General features: G+C 40.7%; 1 protein-coding gene across 3 annotated transcripts in view; it reads left to right on the forward strand.

Annotated features, from left to right (window-relative positions):
- The window catches only part of Grb2 (growth factor receptor bound protein 2), a 72,959-nt gene that overhangs the window by 43,648 nt on the left and 11,904 nt on the right, over positions 1-17,407 (forward strand). For all 3 annotated transcript variants that reach the window (XM_004999290.4, XM_013146951.3, XM_063242489.1), the window contains one exon: positions 14,877-14,974. In XM_004999290.4, coding sequence (XP_004999347.1) covers positions 14,877-14,974 — 98 coding nt within the window. The remainder of the gene's footprint in view (positions 1-14,876; positions 14,975-17,407) is intronic.

Consider the following 17,407-nt stretch of genomic DNA (forward strand, 5'->3'; position numbering starts at 1 on the left):
ACATGAAATTTAAATAAAATAAAAATCTTTTTATGCATTAAATGCAGATATTTTAAAGTATATAAATAGATACATGTATGACTGGTATCAAAATTTGTAAGAGGTAATAAACTGATGAGGGAAACAATAATAAAAAGTCCTTTTTAAAAAAAATGAGGCCTGAGGTGTAACTCAGAAGGAGCGTACACACCTAGCATGCAGGAGACACTGGCTTCCATCCCCAGTTCCCCCACCCCCAGAAAAAGACCCAGACCTTCGGGGTCCCCTGTTCAGGACCTATAGTGCCCAAATTAAATTTTCCTTTGAGGGCCTTAGTATACCTGCTTCATTTTTCATCTCTAAAACTGGCCTCAGAATGGTGAATGGTTTCACTGTAAATACTTTGGATACACTAAGGGTGATTGTGGCACAGAATGTATTTGTAATACTTACCAGGACTACAAGTAATACTTTAGACAATATAGTAAGAGCCTGGGCCGTGGCACTCACCGGTGGGCCCAGGCATGTGAGAGGCTAGAGTCGAGTCCAGAAGTTTTGAGGGTAGCCCAGGAAGCATAATGAGACCTGTCACTTGGGGGAAGGAAAAAAACTCTCTACATTTCTCCTGTATCAGTGAACATAGAGATTACTTTAACTGCTTCCTAGTCCAATTATTTAAATACAGAAGGACCAAAAATTGCATTTTTTCCATTAATTTCTATAAGATAATATAGCAGGAAATATAAATACTACAGTTTTACCACATATATCCATACAAGAATTGACTGGGTGACGCAACACCTGCCTGAGTGATGCTTGGGGTAAGTGGTTACATATGAAATTAAACTGAAAGAATGAATACTGACTTAATAGGTAAGCTTTATGAATAGCGTTGCTCAATTAGTAAGACAGTTAAGAAGCATTATATATTTTGCTCATGAAATCATGCTTTCTTAGAGACTAAAGCTAATTTGGGAAGGGTTTTTTTCCCCCCAATCCAATAAAAAATTTATTTTCCTGAATGAACCTACTCCCCTTGTAGAATGGTCCCTCAGTATGTACTTAGAGTACATATTTCCTTTGTACTGCTGTTCAGGTTGCTCAACTTTAGTACTTTGCAAGCAGATAACTCAGTGTAGTATCTGTATAATAGGATAAACCTGAGATGTAAAAGAAGTCATTTCTCCTGATAAGTTGTAAGAAGCAGGCAGGGTTTATACTGACTTTTTTTTTTTTTTTTTTTGAGCCAGGATCTCTATATGCTGTTTTTGACCTCAGTATGTAGTCCAGGCTGGTCCTGAGTTTGTGGCAACCTTCCTGCCTTAGCGTTCTCTTACCCAGTTTATACTAACACTTTAAAAATCAAGTATCTGTGCCTGGTGTCTCTCTCTATCTTCACTTATTTTTCTGTCTGTCTGTTGCTTGGAAAAAAAATACTTACTTGAATCTTTTTTTTTTTTTATGGGTACTGGGGATCGAACTCATGACTGCCTGCTTGCAAGGCAGGCGCTTATGCCGCTGAGCTAAATCCCCAGCCTCCACTTACTTGAATCTTTGCTACCTCATGCTTTAGGTTTTTTTTGCTTCCTTTTCATCTTTAAAAGTATGGAGGTTAGGGGGCTAGGGATTTAGCTCAGCAGTGTAAGCGCCTGCCTTGCAAGCGCAAGGTTGTGAGTTTGATCCCTGGTACCAAAAATAAATCAATGAAAAATAAAAGTAAGGAAGTTAGTAAAATGTTTTTGAAATAAGACCACTGAATTTGAAGTAAATTGCAATTTCACTTCTTGTTAACTATGTTTGGAGTCAGGGCACTTGGCTTCTTTGAGTCCTGGTTTCTGCATCTATAAAATAAAAATACCTTCTCTGGGAAGAATTGTTGTTAATATACATATAAAGGTCATATAATAGGTATACCATATGTGTGCCTTTGTAAAATTCTCACTGCAGAGTAGAACAGAACATAGCATATTGGGCTTTTTTTCAAGGAATTTATGTGAGGCTCAGAAGCCAGGTGGTCAGAGGGAGAGTGACAAGGAGCCAGAGTCAGTGGCACTAGGTTCTTGGGTTTTTAAAAAAATTTTTTTTTTCTTTTTCTACTACTACTAGCTTTTATGTTAGGCAGTCTTTACTACACAGCTGCCTGTGGTAATTTTGCCATCCTTTCTGAACTCTGCTGTGCTTGACCTCAGTTTCATTGGTCAAGGATTGTGTTTGTGTGGGTTCTTAAGGATAGTTGAGTGGAAGCTTTCTAAAATTGAACAATTATCTGGCTCATATTTGTGATTTTAGTTACTGGGTTTTATGATAAGAAAAAGAATTGGAGAATCTCCTGAAATACCATCTGGTGGTGGGGGGAGAGTTACCAGGAATTGTTCCAAAACATGTATAAAACTGGTCTCTGTTATCCAGAATTGTCTTTTTTTTTTTTTTCCTCCCTACCCCCACCCCCCAGAATTGTCTTTTTAAGCAATAGAGAGAGAGGCAATAGAGAGAGAGGGTGGGGGACCAGGAGTAGCTGCAATCTGTTCAGAATGTATTTTGGAGATTTAACCTAATCACTTGCTTATTGTAAATAATAGAAAAAAAATCAGGCATAAACATTTATTATATAATAATTTACATTCTCATTTTACATTTGGGAAACAGTTTATCATTTCAAGAGAGAAAAAATTAAAAGGTTTTTGTGGTGTGGTACACTGTTTCTTGAAACAAAAGTTTTTCTTTGCAAGACAAGTCAAACCTGTACTGACCACCCTGAAAATACCACAGTTAACAAGTGAAGCTCCACACTTCACATAGTCAAATCTTTAAAGACAGGCACTGTAATTAGAATATATCGAGGAGCTAGGGATATAGCTCAGTGGCACAGTGCCTCCCTGGCAAGCACAAGGTCCTGAATTTTGATTCCTGGTACAAAAAAAGAAAAAAAAGATGTTGAGACAGACCTGGTAATACTAGTACCATGAAAGTAAAACAAAGTTCATGGAAATAGAGGAGAAGAGGTCCTTAAATTAGGTCTTGAGTTTGCCATTTCAGGAAGCAGGAACAGTATATTAAATACCTTAGCAGTTGTGAAACTGCAGGTAGTTTTAGTGTTGTTGGACTTGCAGTTCAGAGCAGAGAGAAACAGGAAGGTAAGTCTAGAGCAGTGCTGGCGTAGGAGCCCTCGGATGCAAAGAGCCTGCAGAGGTGTGTGTGTGCAGGGTCACTGCCACTGGAGGGTTTGAAGAGGGCTACATAGTGGAAAGCTTCATGTGCAGTGCCAGACTCCTTATGCTGAAAAGACTTTTAATTACCCTGCAAATAATGGTGGTGTTTGCTGTAGGTGAGGTCTCTGGCCAGGGTCTACTCTACGCTGTAACTTGTTAATCATTAGATTCCTTGCCCACACAGGTTAAATACAGAGGAAGAAAATAACTTTTGTAAGTAAGTAAGTATTTAAACTAAAAATAAGCTGTAAGGCCTGCTTAAAGGAATTGATGCCGGATTACACTTTGCCTAATTTTTTAGAGGGGAAAATCTTCGTTAACTTTTTAAAAAAATTGATACTGGAAATAAAACCTAAGCCATGCACATATTAATTTTGAACTCTACTTCAGAGCCATACCCCTTACTGTGATAACTCGGACCCCGGAATAAAATCCAAGGAAGCAAGAAATTAAAATTTGGGGAGCAAAGGCTTTATTTTAGGCCAGGCCCGGTGACACCGTCTCCAGGAGCCAATTTGGAGGCTGCGCACCTGACGGCTAAAAGTCAGGGCTTTTATCTTGTAAATCCACAAACAGCTGCTGGTCACACAATGTAAGGAGGGGGGTGGGGTGTAGCACACTACAAAACAGAAACACGGGCAATTGCATGTCTTGGGAAGAGCAAGATCAGGTAAGGGTTGTGCTAACAAGCAAGTTTCCCTGCAAACATGCAAGTTTAGATAAGAAGAAATCTTGTTTTCCTTAGCAAAGAATAGAGAAGTCTAACAGCAATTAACAACCTTAGTTACCTTACTTTAGCACCACATCTGTTATTTGTAGAGGGCAACAATGGTTAACATATCAATTAGGTAAGATTTTACAATTCTTTACAGAGGAGAGCGCTGATTAACATATCAGTTAGGTCACCCAAAGGGAAAAGGAAAACACACACAGTAAGGCCAAGTTACAGGTATTGCTATGATACAAATATAACGAAGCTATTTTTCTAGAGTACAACACTTACATTTTTAAGAGTTTGTTTTGTTTTGTTTCGTTTCGTTTTTTAAGACAGGGTCTTGTTTTGTAGTCTAGGCTGGCCTCAAACTCAGCTTGCGATCCTCTTCCCTCGGTCTCTCAAGTACTGGGATTACAGTTGTGGACCAGCACACCTGGCTTTTTTTTTTATATTAGCTTTAATATCTAATGCATGTTGCTAAGTATTTTTTTATATTCAGAACCATCTTTTACAAGAGAGAGATGCTAAGACAGTTAACAGGGTCCGTAAGTTCGAAGGGATGTCACAGTGTGACATGAGAATTCATTCACAGTATGGAGTGTCCACATACTGCACATAGTGCCATATATTTGAGGAATAAGTGACGTGTGTCTTAACTGCTTTTCTTTTTCAGTAAATTTTATTCTTCAGAGTAATTTTAGATTTATAAATAAGTCTCAGGCAAGAGTTTCTGTGTGCCCTGCACCCAGTTTCTTGTTATTAGTACAGTATGGTAGATTTACTATCATGAGTGAACCAGTATTACCTAACTTATGTACTTTATTCACAGTCCCTTAGTTTTGCCCCATCTTGCTGTTCTAGGACCCCATGTAGAATGTCACATTTAGTTATCATGTCTCCTTAGACTCATTTTGGCTCTGACAGTCCTAGCTTACACATTCATAGTGCTAATTCTGGTTACTGAATTCAGAACATTCTGATGGGGGGAAGTGAAAGTGGAGAGACTGATTAAGAAGCCAGTGCCAAGAGAGGAGACATGGATAACTTGGGCTGGAGCCATCGAAGCAGAATTGGAAAGAAGTGTTCTTTCTGGTTGGGAACATGTAAAGCCATTGAGACTTGACTGAGAACCAAGGGTGTGAGTATGGAGCAGTGAAGGCAAACCTTTTAGAGCTTTCAGTGATGACAGACAGCCACTGTGACCCATGTGCTGTAGGTTCACCACCACTGGTGTGCAATCATAAGAAAATAGCCCCAGGGGGACTTTAATGTTTAAATATTAGTGAGTTGAGAAGAGACTGTTACACACTATCTGTAGACCAAGTCAGGTGAAGGCAAGAAAAACACCTTTGGCTCTAACATCAAGAACTGGCTGCGTCTGGTGGCACACACCTGTAATCCAGGACTCAAGAGGCCGAGACAGGAGGATTGCTGCACATTCGAAGCTAGTCTAGGCTACATAGAATAGTGAGTTCAAGGCCAACCAAGACCCTGGGTCCAAAAAAAATTTTTTTAATTAAAAAAAAATTTGTTGCATGGAAGGGGTGTTATAAAAGCCAATTGATACTACTCTGTAGTGGCCAACAGTGGTCATCTTTGTTGGTCACGTATGGCTGATCATTGAGATGTGAGAAACTATTTACAGTGGTGCCTTGGTTTATGAACTTAATATGATTTTGGAACAGGTGGCCACATTTGAGTTTGTGTGGAGAAGATAGCCCTGGTTATTTGTCCCCAGTGTGTAATTTGTGAACGGATGCAAAATTTTGTCAAACACTTCTGAGAACCAAATTGTTTGCAAACAAAAACATTTGTAAACCAAGGTACTTCTGTATTATATAAAGCAGGACAGCAAACATTTTATGCCTGGTCACCCTTCTGTTCCAGCAGCATGGATATTTTCTTAGTACTACGGCCCACAAAGAAACATTGAATGGGACACCAGTTTCCCTTTAAATGCCGTGTGAAATCAGGAAGTTGTAATTGGCAATTGAGGGTGGCACAGCGATTGTTTGCATTAACATATCCTATTATTTAGCCCTTCTAGTTCCTCTGTTCTCTGCAGGTTGTGATGTTTTCTGTGGGATGAAAGCACTGCTTTTCCACAAGGAGCAGTGTGTAGGTGCTTGGAGAGACAAAATATAGGTGGGAGCCAAGGTGAGCTTGTCTTCTTTTGATGGGCAAACCAAGTGCAGCCCCGCCCCCAGGGCTCTTGGGATCTGTTTCTTCTGAGCCGGGAGCCCTGCAGCTGCCTCAAAAAAGCTCAGAGCATAGTAATTACTCCAGAAGCAAAAGAAGGGAAGGTAATTTAGTCTGTTAACAACAGATATATTTGTCTCCAACCGGTTGGAGGTGCTCAGAATAAAATGGTTTCGAACCAGTCCTTTTTTTTTCCCCTTTTGATCTTTTTTGAGGCAGGGTCTTACTATTTAGTTCAGGCTGGCCCCAAACTCACTTTGTAGCTCAGGCCAACCTCAAACATGCATCAATCCTCATGCTTCAACCTCCCAAGTGTCTGGATTACAGGTGTGTGCTATTATGCCCCGCTACATCTCAAAATTTAAAGCTTCCATGTTTGGGAGTTTCATGCACTCCTTGATGTCTCTTTTGGAAGTAAGACAGTATGTGGTAAAGAGTAGCATAAGTCAAGTTTGCTAATCTAAATGGCATATTTTCATAGATTCTGAAAGCTTTCTGCACATTTTATCCATTTGAATTGGTTATGAAAAAGCACCATCGGATTTGTGCAGCTGTTTTTAATTGTATAGCTGTTAAAACATTACCTTTGTTCTCAGAGAGTGGAATCATTCTTCATAACCGAGAAATTATTCCTTTCATACATTTTTCATTCTTTTTGTTTGCTTATAGTGAATAATTATACTTTTTCTAACTTTTTAATTATGTTACCTTGGGAAGCCTGTGAAGTAGATAAAATTTGATTTCTTACCCAGTATTGTGTGAAAGACTCCTATTCTTGCAAAAGTACATAGGGGGAATCTTTTGATTGGGGGGGGGTTGCTTGTTTTGAGACAAGAGTCTTGCTATATAGTCCAGCTGGCAGCCCATGCTGGTCTCAAACTTACAATGACCCTCTGCTTTAGCCTCCAGAGGGCTGGTATTATAGGCATGTACCACAGGCTCAGGGGAAGATCTTTGGGAAAAGAAGAGTAAATGTAGGTTCTTAAAATGACGTCAGTTTTTAAATGTTCATTTTTGAGACTTTTCAAAGCAGCTAGAAACCGGCCAGCATGGTGGTACAAGCCTGTAATTCAAGCACTCAAGAGGCTGAGGCAGGATATCTGTGAGTTTGAGGTCAGCCTGAACTATGGAGATCAGAGCCAATCTGAAATGCATTACAAGACTGTATCTCAAAAAAGCAAATAAAAAGACCCAGCCAGAAACTACCATGCCCAGACTACATATTTCTTTCTTGCCTGACTTGCTGTAGCAGTGTTCGCCCTGTTAACCACCTGCTGCCCCTTAGTTCCCTTCAGATCTTGTGCCACACACACTCCCCCCCAACTTACTCTTTAAGTACACCCCACAATCCTCATCTTCATTCTGCCTTCGAACCCTGCATGGTCTGGCCCAGTTGTCCGTGACCCTGATAACCCTTCTTGCCACTTACCTCATTTGGATCCTGTATTTTATTTCCTAGACTGTGCTGAACGCCTTCCCACCTAAGAACTTATTTAGGCTCTTCTGTTTGTAATAGTTCTCTTTATTCTCACTCAGATTCTCCATCCCTGCCCCAACCTTGCCCTGGGTAAATCCCCACTTATATGTTACCACCAGAGAATATTTCCTTCTTTCCCATCTTTGTGTGTGATTAGGTCTCCTAAAGATATTTTCTGTAAAGCGTCCTGAACTTTTTCATCCCAGAGCTTCTTGCCCTTCTCTTGCATCCTCTGAGCAACTTGGGAGTGAGGTTTAGCTCTTCATTGCTGTAGCTCTAGGACACAGCACTGGCACTGACTCATGCCCTCACTGAACCCTGGTTTGCTCCCTCATCCATGGTTGGTGGTTTTATTAGAGTGAGGAATGCCAGTGCTGGGTTCATAGAAATAAGTTTAATAGATATGATCAAATTATGTTTCATAAAACTGTATTCTGTAAGGATTAGTTGTGCGCACATATAATCCCAATTACTTGAAGGTTCAGGCAAAAGGATTACACATTTAAGACCAACCTGAGCTACCTAGCAAGAGCCATTCTCAAAATAAAATTTGAGAAAGCAGAATATGTAGCTTAGTAGTAGAATATCCCTGGGCTCACTTTCTAGCACTGCAGCCAGTAGAACTGCATGATGACACACATCTGTGATCTCAGCATTTGGGAAGAGAGGATAAAGGAGAGGAACTTTGGGTTCCACATGGCAAATCTAGGAAGAACCTGCCTCCCCTCTCCCCCACCGATAAAAAGGAAAAAGACCAAAAAAAAAAAAAAGGGTTTCAAGACTCCTGAATTCCCAAAGAAATGAGGCCTCTGAAAATACCCATATAAATACTAAAATAGCATTTTGTGACATGAATAATATGCTTTTGCTGAGGAAAGAAATACAAGATAATATAGTAGCCTCTCGATTTGGTACTATTACATAAATACTTTTCTAAAGTGAATAGGTATTCTTTTAATCATTTAATAAAACAGCACAGCTAGATATTTACACACAATTTCATAAATTTACTTGGGTCGGCAGGGCATGGTGGCTCATGCCTGTAATCCAAGCACTTGGGAAGCTGAGGCAAGAGGATCACTGCAAGTTCGAGGCCAGTTTGGGCTACACACAAGTTCAAGGCCATCCTGAACTGCGTAGCAAGATCCTATCTCAAAAAGACCAATACTCCTCCACACACACACACACACACACACACACACACAAAGTACCCAGGTTGCAGGGTTTTGTTGTGTTTTTGTTTAAGAGTAGGAAAACTTTTGGGGACTAAGAATAGCGCCTGAGAGACAGGAGGGAACTCAAATTGATTGCCTGGCAGGAATTTTTTACTTTACGAATGCATTTCATTTATTCTCACAGTGCTGGTCTTGAGGGACAAATCCACATCCCCTGGCTTGCCTGGGTGCCAGTTTTCTGCTTGTTTGCCATGAGTTGTGGTCTCTGTTGCAGTTGTGGTGGGGACAGGTTCACAGGCCTGCCTGAGAAGCAGTGGGAGGCCACCAGAGGATCAGGAGCTTTGCTATGAAAGCACCTTGAAGTTGGGTGTCTCATGAAAGTGCTAATGGCTCATCTGCCTTGTGAGTGTTTGTCATAGCTTGGCACACAGAATATGGACCAGCACAGAGACGTTTCTCGTGCTGAGCAAAATCTGTGACAGATGGCGGTGGCAGTTGTAAGGCTTCCTTACAGCGTCAGTGATGAGGCGGTATAGCTGCAGACTGAGTCAGTGCCCGTACTCAAGACAACGTTCTCATAGTTTCTAATAAAATATGTAACCAGCTCCTGAAGAGAGTTTATTTTAAATAGCTCTCCCAGGCCTGTTATCCTAGTCAGGGTCCTGTAGAGTTTGTCCTTTGGGTTAAAGTCTTTACAAAGATTGCATGCACTCTGTGTGTGTGTGTGTGTGTGTGTGTGTGTGTGTGTGTGTGTGTGTAACTTGAAATCATATGGTAGGTGTCACTAGGGTTTTGGAGCTTTATCTTGAAATCGTGGCAGTGTTTTAGTGTCACTGCTCCTCTGGGATTGGTTGATTGACTGATACTGAACCTGGAATCACCAGTGTTTACAGGGGGTTAAACTGGAATTGCCTGTTTCTTAGAAGGACTAGGTAAAACTCAAAGGTTTACACTGAATTTCTGTAATGCAGGGTAGCCATACATATGGTGGTTTGGGTTTTCAGTATGTTAGAGCTAAAAATGTTTACCTGGTAGAGGGCAAGTAAAGAGAATTAAGACTTCTTTATACAGGTACCAACTTCACATAATAAAAGCAGTCATTGTGCAGTCATGTACTAATAAAATTTTTAAAAATAGTTACCTGGGCATGGTGTTTCCCACCTGTAATCCAAGCTATTTGGGAAATTGAGGCAGGATGATCACAAGTTTGAGACAAGCCTGGGCAATTTATGAAAATTGTGTTCCAAAGTAAACTTTTAAAAAGGAATGTAGGGCTGGGTGTGTATTTTGGTGGTAGAACAGTTGCTTCGCATATACAAGGTCCTGGGTTTAATACTCAATACTGTTTTTTGTTTTTTGTTTTTTTTGTTTTTTAAGTGATCTTTCATATACTGTAGTCCTCAAACTCATGGTCTTCCTGAGTACCGGCATCATAGGCATACGCCACCATGGCCAGTGTACAAATGCTCTTATTCAAATGAATTGCCACCTCACAGTTTGCTAGAACTTTGAGCAATTTTCCCTTGAAGATGGGTTGAACACCCTCAGTTATTAGCATTAAAGCTTATGTTGAAAGGCTTGATGGGCCATAACCAGACAGCTATTTTTTTTTAAATGATCATAATGTTTTGTTGTTAATTTACAGATGACTAATTATATTTAGTCAAGAAAACTCCCCACGTTTCAAAGAGCAGTATTTTGTATACCAGACACTTAACAAACCTATTTATGTATTTATTTAGTGGGGGGGACAGACCGGGACTCAAACTCAGGACCTCATCCTTGCAAGGCAGGCATTATGCCGCTGAGCTACATCCCCAGCCCCAGTACTTTTTAATAATTGTGAAAAGGCGGTTCTTCTCTTTCTTGTCTGTTATATAGAAGGGAGTGGAAAGAGATTTGGCAGTCCTTAAGCTGTGTGTTTAAAATCTTTTATGAAGCAAACAGTTGTCTTAAACCTATGTGTTTTTGGACTACAGCAGGAATTCTGGTTCTTTGTTTATATGCACTGTCAGATCCCATGGAAAGTATTGCAGCAGAGACCTAATTTAGAGAAAGTGAAACTCAGTCCCACAGGATTGGAACCTTTTGTTAGATCTAGGAAGAGTAGTAGTTTGCTTGGGGTCATTGTTTACTGTTCATAAGGTTCAAATTTATCCTAGTGCACAGAGGGTCAGGATTGCATCTTGAGTTCTTGTTACCACGTCAGCAAGTGTGTACTCCTGGGCCTGAGATTTCCCTCTCTCCCTCCCTCCCCATGTCCCCCTCTCTCTCCATCTTCCTCCTTCCTTCATCTTCCTCTCTTTCTCTCCCTCCCTCCCTCTCTCTCTCTCTCTCTCTCCTTATCTCCCTCTCTGTACTTTCCTAAGCCTCAGATGCCCTGCATACTAGGCAAACACTCTACTACTGAGCTGCATCTCAGCCCATGAGATTTGCATCTATCTCATCACTGAATTTTTTCTTTTTCTTACCTAGTCAGAGAATTTCCAATTGTTACTTGTATAAATGGAAATCTCGCCTTGCCTTTAGAGTGCTCTCATAATGAAGGTAAAACTTCAGCCCAGAAATGATGTAACACTCTGCAGAAAAGTTGAGCATGTTCCGTGCTGCGATGTCTATGATGAAGAAAGTCTTACTCTTGGGAGTTAAATTTTTTCATACTGTAGCATTGATGAGGTATCACTATGGGGACTTCTGAGGTCTCACTGTTATTTTCTACTTTCCCATATATTTTGGGGCGATGTAAAGTTTCTATCTGAAGTATATAGACCTTCATGTATTTTCCTTACATTCAAATAGTAAATTGTATTAACATTACAGTATTTTCTTGACTGGAATAGTTGTAACTTCTGAGTAAGGTATAATGTATATAAAGACAAACACATCTATATGACAGAGTGAATTTTCACAAACCAAATACACCTATGTACACTCCACTTGGTCAAGAAATATTAAGCAATACCTCAAAAATTCTTCATATGCCCTTCTGTTGGTTACAGTCTTTTTAATTTTTCCTCATCTCTTAAATTTCTTCCTGATTTGGGCTAACATTATTTCAGAGTGTCTTTTTTAAAAAAAAGTCCTTCTCTGAAACTTGGCTCTTCCTCTTTGCATAATCTCATCTCTCAATCAGTCTGCTTCTGTTAAAGCAGTGAGCTTTGTATGGCTACCCAGGGTGATAAGACAAGTAAATGTAGAGGCTGGGGAGAAAAGAGGGCTAGAGACATCTGGAATTTGCACAGTGGGCCAAAGTGTTGGTTAGCTATTTATGAGGAGGTCATAGATGAGCCAGTATAGGCTGTCTTTTTGGGAAAACGTGACAAACCTTGGCATAAAGCACTGTTTGTGAAGCTTGTGCTCTTTCGCCAGAAGCAGTTTTTGGAGGCACCTGTTAAAAGCAGTGGTTGTCCCCTCGGGCTACTCAGAATTTACTCAGGTTAGTTCTTTTGCTGGTCTATATGTTTAAACAGTAAAATAAAATTTAATTGTTAAACATCTTTTTAAGTTATGGCATCCCAGTGTCAGGGCTTTCTTGGAAATGGTGATGCAGTGTACAGCAGTTGGGTTGAGAAACTCCTCTCCTACAGGCCACTGAGAGGTCCCATGCTCCTGTGAGGGGTTGTGAGCCCTCCCCTTGTTAAGCCTTTGTCTTCAGTTTGACTCGGAGCAACAAAATGCCTGGGCTGGCTGCAGTGCAGTTTAGTGTTTTTAAATGATTTTTAAAATTCTGAATATGTCTTAGGATGTTTTATATCATTGCAGTCTTTAATAAAATGATTCTTCAAGGGGAAAATAAAAATTTTTATCACTACACTGTTGGCACGTGTGAGACTCAAGACTGCTGAACCTGCCATACTCTCAGTGGCTAATTTTTTTGAACTCTTCTATCCACACTTATTAGCTCTCACAAGACTTGCCACCTCGTCCTGTGTACAAATGCACTTAGTCCCAGTGACTACTGCCTGTGGCCTAAAGCTGACCAGCGTCACAGATAGTACACCAGGGCCAAAGGCGTTGGACTGGGCCTGTGGAAGTGACTACGCCTGAGTTAATCTTCCATGTAGCTTGACAAGTCATCCTTCCCTGTCAGCCTGTCTGCCCCTTCTCATGCCATATGTCACTAAGAAATGTCAGCATGTAGACAGCAGCAGACACTTCAAAGCACTCCAGCTTCTAATTTGGCTATGAGTAAAGCATTGTTCATTATCTTGAATAAGTCATTTTATCAAGAATTTTACCAGCTTCTTTTTAGAATTTTGTAATATAGATGAACTATTGTTGTAATTAGGCTTTCCTTTAAGCACCATTTTGGAATAATGTACACATCTGTATTCTCTCTTCTCCTCTCCTTTTTTTTCTCCTCCTCTCCTTTCTTGTCTCTTCTTCATTTCTTGGTATTTGGGACTAAACCCAGGACCTTGTCACTGATCTAAATCCCCAGTCGTTTTTAATTTTTAATTTTGAGACAGGCACTTGCTGAGTTCCCCAGGCTAGGCTCATATTCATTCTTTCTTGGCTCTGCCTCCCGGAGTTCAGGGGTTATAGGGCTGTATAACCATGCCTCGCTAGGTTTTCTTTTCTCTTTGAGGATGCCAGCTTTCTGCCTTCTGCCTTTTGCCTTTCGTTAAATGTCTAGAATCCAGAGTGTGGCATTTATACCAACTTCCGTTTTGGTCTTCATATTATCTACAGCTTAGTTCAGGGCTGGGCCTGTCCATGTGACTCATGGGAAGCAGCTGTGGAACATTCATTTGGAATCTGAAAGTAAGGATGTGATTCAGCCTCACGTATGCGAGGCAAAAGCTCCACCACTGAGCCACCTGCCAGCCCTGGGTGTAATTCTGAGCTACATGAGGTCGCTAATTCATAATTTGGGGTAGCCATTTCATTTTTCTAGATGTTTTCCCATCTGTAGAATACAGTGGCATGGTTGTTATCTCAAAGTCTTTACCTGATTTGTGTTGATTGGTGTGTGTGCTTTAGCATTGTCTAGCCTGAACACATCATATGACCTTTGATGGTTAATAAGGTGGCAGGACTTGCCATGCTTGGTCATTAAAAATAATTTTCCTGTTGAAAGATGTGGTGCATGTCTGTAATTCAAAGACTCAGGGGGCTGAAGCAGGAGGATCACCAGGAGTTTGAGGCCAGCCTATGCTACATAGTGAGTAACGTTTTCCCATATAAGGGCACATGGTTGTGCACACACAGCAGCACTCTAGAAAGCTGCGTGGTAGAAGATCTGTTCTTGGAATAATCTAGAGAAGCAGTTGAGAAACCGCAGGATTGGGTCTGGATTCTAGGTGCTCTCTCGAGAAGGATTAAAGTTCTTGCCTATTGCTTCTTGGTTCTACTGTCATACTCCTCTGTACCAGGTTACAGTCATATATAATCTGTTAAGCTCCCTTCATCCTCTGAGGTCCGTGTTTGCTATTTGTTAGAATTCCCTTATTTCCTTTCTTTAAAAAAAAGAAAATCAGTACTAAACTAGGCACAGTGTCACAGCACTGGGGAGATTGAAGTAGGAGTGTCGCTGCAAACTTGAGACCAGCCTGGTCAAGGCCAGCCTGAACTGTATAGCAAGACCTCGTCTCAGAAAAAAAACTACTAAAAAATACTTTTGCCTGTCATGCTTTCATTTGGCTTGATTTGATTCTGTTTAGGTGATATATTACTGTGTAGCCCACACTGGCCTCAAACTCATGGCTTTCCTCCTGCCTCAGCCTCTCAAGTGCTAGGATTACAGACATGTGCCACCATGTCTGGCTGTCCTTTCTGTCTGAGAGTTTAAGGTGTTTGGAGGCCTGATTTGCAGAGACAATTTTTTTTTTTTTTGTCTTTTTCGTTTTTATCGGTACCAGGGATCGAACTCACAACTGCCTGCTTGCAAGGCAGGCACTTATGCCACTGAGCTAAATCCCCAGCCCCTAGAGACAATTTCTTTGTCTTTTTAATTTTTAGAGTTTTAACATTCTGCTGATTGTCTGAAATCACCAGTACTCTTATATCTGTGTAACTGATAATACTTGAAATAAGATCTTTCACAAACCTAAGGTAGCACAGATTGTTTCGTGGCAACCTTAGAGAAGTGATTGATTTTTCCTTGTCTAATTTCTTCCCAGGTTTTGAATGAAGAATGTGATCAGAATTGGTATAAGGCAGAGCTCAACGGGAAGGATGGCTTCATCCCCAAGAACTACATAGAGATGAAACCACACCCGTAAGTCGGAGCTTATTACTTTCCCACCTGTTTGTTCCATATACTGATTTTAAGTTGATACCACTGGGATGATGTCATGCTATTCTGTCTTTCCAGGGAATTAACCAAGAATGTTGATTTTGATAATAGTATGTAGTATATAATGATAGTATAATATTGTTAGTGATCTTCAAAAGTAAAACAGTTTTTTTTTTGGCATGTCCATAATTAACTCTCTGTAAAACCCCTGGGACCAGGTGTTTCATAAATTTTTTTAAGTTTAAAAAAGGGTATGTACTGCAGAGTTGTGTGTTGATCTGTTTGCTGGTCACTCGGAGCAGCAGCTTTAATTTTTATACTCTCAGCATAATGATCGGCATATGATAGTTCTCAATAAACGCTTGATCTTTCACCTAAGTGTGTGTACTTCAGAGAGGACAGATGTTTTCTTCCAGACTACTGAGAGCGATGAGCATTTGTAATACTTTCAGACCCCAGCCTTGCTTTATATTATGTGGCATTGAGGGGACCTGGGAACTCTCACAGACTGCTGAGCCCCCATGTCACCCACCCCTCTTTCACTGACCTTGCTCTTTGCCTCAGAATCAGTCATTTGCAGGCCCTGTGAGTGTGTCAAGGGAGCACAGGCTCTCAACACCAAGAATAGAATTTTTCTGGGACAGTGTCTGCTTGGTCTAACACCAAGTAGCAAGGCTTCTGGATGACACCCGCTACCATGAATAGCAGCTCGCTGTTCCCTCTCCCCATTGTGACTGTCCCAAGATGGACCTGACACTTCTCGTTCCCCAGCTGCTGGAGATTTTGACTACATTATATTTATGCACATAGCAAATTTGGAGAATAATTATACACAGGTATCATTAAGCAGAATGGGGGCTTCAGTGTCATCTAATTCATTGTTTTTTGTCCTACAAATTAGAAAGGCTTTTATCTAGTATTTTGTATTTCAGTGCCAGTATTTTATGAAAGTATTTCTCATTATTAAAAGCTCATAGTATAGGAAACTGTAGAGTAGTATATCAGCTTGTCCAGAGATAACCACTGGTAGCAACTAAATGTGGGTCCAACACTACCTAGGAAGTAAACCCCAAACCTGTAACAGTTGTCTTCTGTAAAATGAAACAAATGATTTAGGAACCTCCCCATGAAACTATCAGTTGAGTTCATGCCCTGGTCAGTAAACTTTTCCAGTGTGGTTATTATGTGACAGGACCTTGCAAAGTGATGGGGAATTATGCTGTGCAGTTAACTTACGGCATAGTAAAATTCCCCGGTGGCTCAGAGGAAAGCTTCTTGGGATTATGTTCAAGAAGTCCTACTCTAGACGAGATAGACGGTTGTGTTGGCCTGCAGGGTGATGAGGGCAACTGGGAAGTGCTCAAGGAAACTTGTTTTTACTTCAAGAGGAACCAAGCACCTTAGAATTGCTCTTAGGTGAATGTTTCATCAGATAATTAACAAGGTGAAAACCACTCTGATTTGTAAGACTGTATTTGTCCTGTTTTGTTTGGAACTTGTTCTGTCTTAATATTTTCTTAAGTCTTTGAATTTTATCTCCCCTTACAAGATGTTAAGTTCCCTGGAGAATTTGTGTCTTATATTCCATTATAACTTGTACCTTGTTTTTTTTTTTTTTTTTTTTTTTTTTTTTGTTGGATTGAACTCATGACTGCCTGCTTGCAAGGCCGGCACTTATGCCGCTGAGCTAAATCCCCAGCCCCTGTACCTTGCTTTTGCAAATAGTGGCTCAGTGAAAAGAAAATGTCTGTGTGTGTGTGTGTGTGTGTGTGTGTGTGTGTGTGTGTTTGAGACAGGGTTTCACTGTAAGTTCAGGCTGACCTTAAACTCACTCTGTAGCCCAGGCTGATCTTGAACTTGCAGCTCTCCTGCCTCAACTAAGTGCTGGGATTACAGGCACATGCCACAATGCCTAGCTTGATTTTTTTTTTTTTTTTGGGTACTGGGAATCGAACTCAGGACCTTGTGCTTGGCCAGGCAGGTACTTTGCTGCTGAGCTAAATCCCCAGCCCTTGAACATTTTTTAAATTGATAACTAAAGCACAAATTCTTGATAGTAAAACACAAAAGCAAGCCAGGTATATTGGTGCACACCTGTAATCACAGCACTAAGGGACCAAGGCAGGAGGATCACCTGGAGTTTGAGGCCAACTTGGGCTGCATAATGAGTTCGAGATCAATCCAAACTATATGACACCCTGTCTCAAAAAAACAAACACAAAGCAAAAGCATTAAAACTCTGAAGGCATGCATACATGAGACTCCGAATCTCCTGTGTGTAGATCGATGATGCTCTCACCGGAATGCACTGTAAAATCAGACTGGAGAGTTGACCTATAATCATTCCCGAGTCACTCAAAGGCAGGCACAAGTGGTGTTAACCCAGAAGCAGAGCGTGAATTTCTTAGGCTTCTT

The sequence above is a fragment of the Cavia porcellus genome, unplaced genomic scaffold (genome assembly GCF_034190915.1).
Source record: "Cavia porcellus strain 051 isolate PalLab524CR breed Dunkin Hartley unplaced genomic scaffold, mCavPor4.1 scaffold_32, whole genome shotgun sequence".
NCBI lineage: Eukaryota > Metazoa > Chordata > Mammalia > Rodentia > Caviidae > Cavia > Cavia porcellus.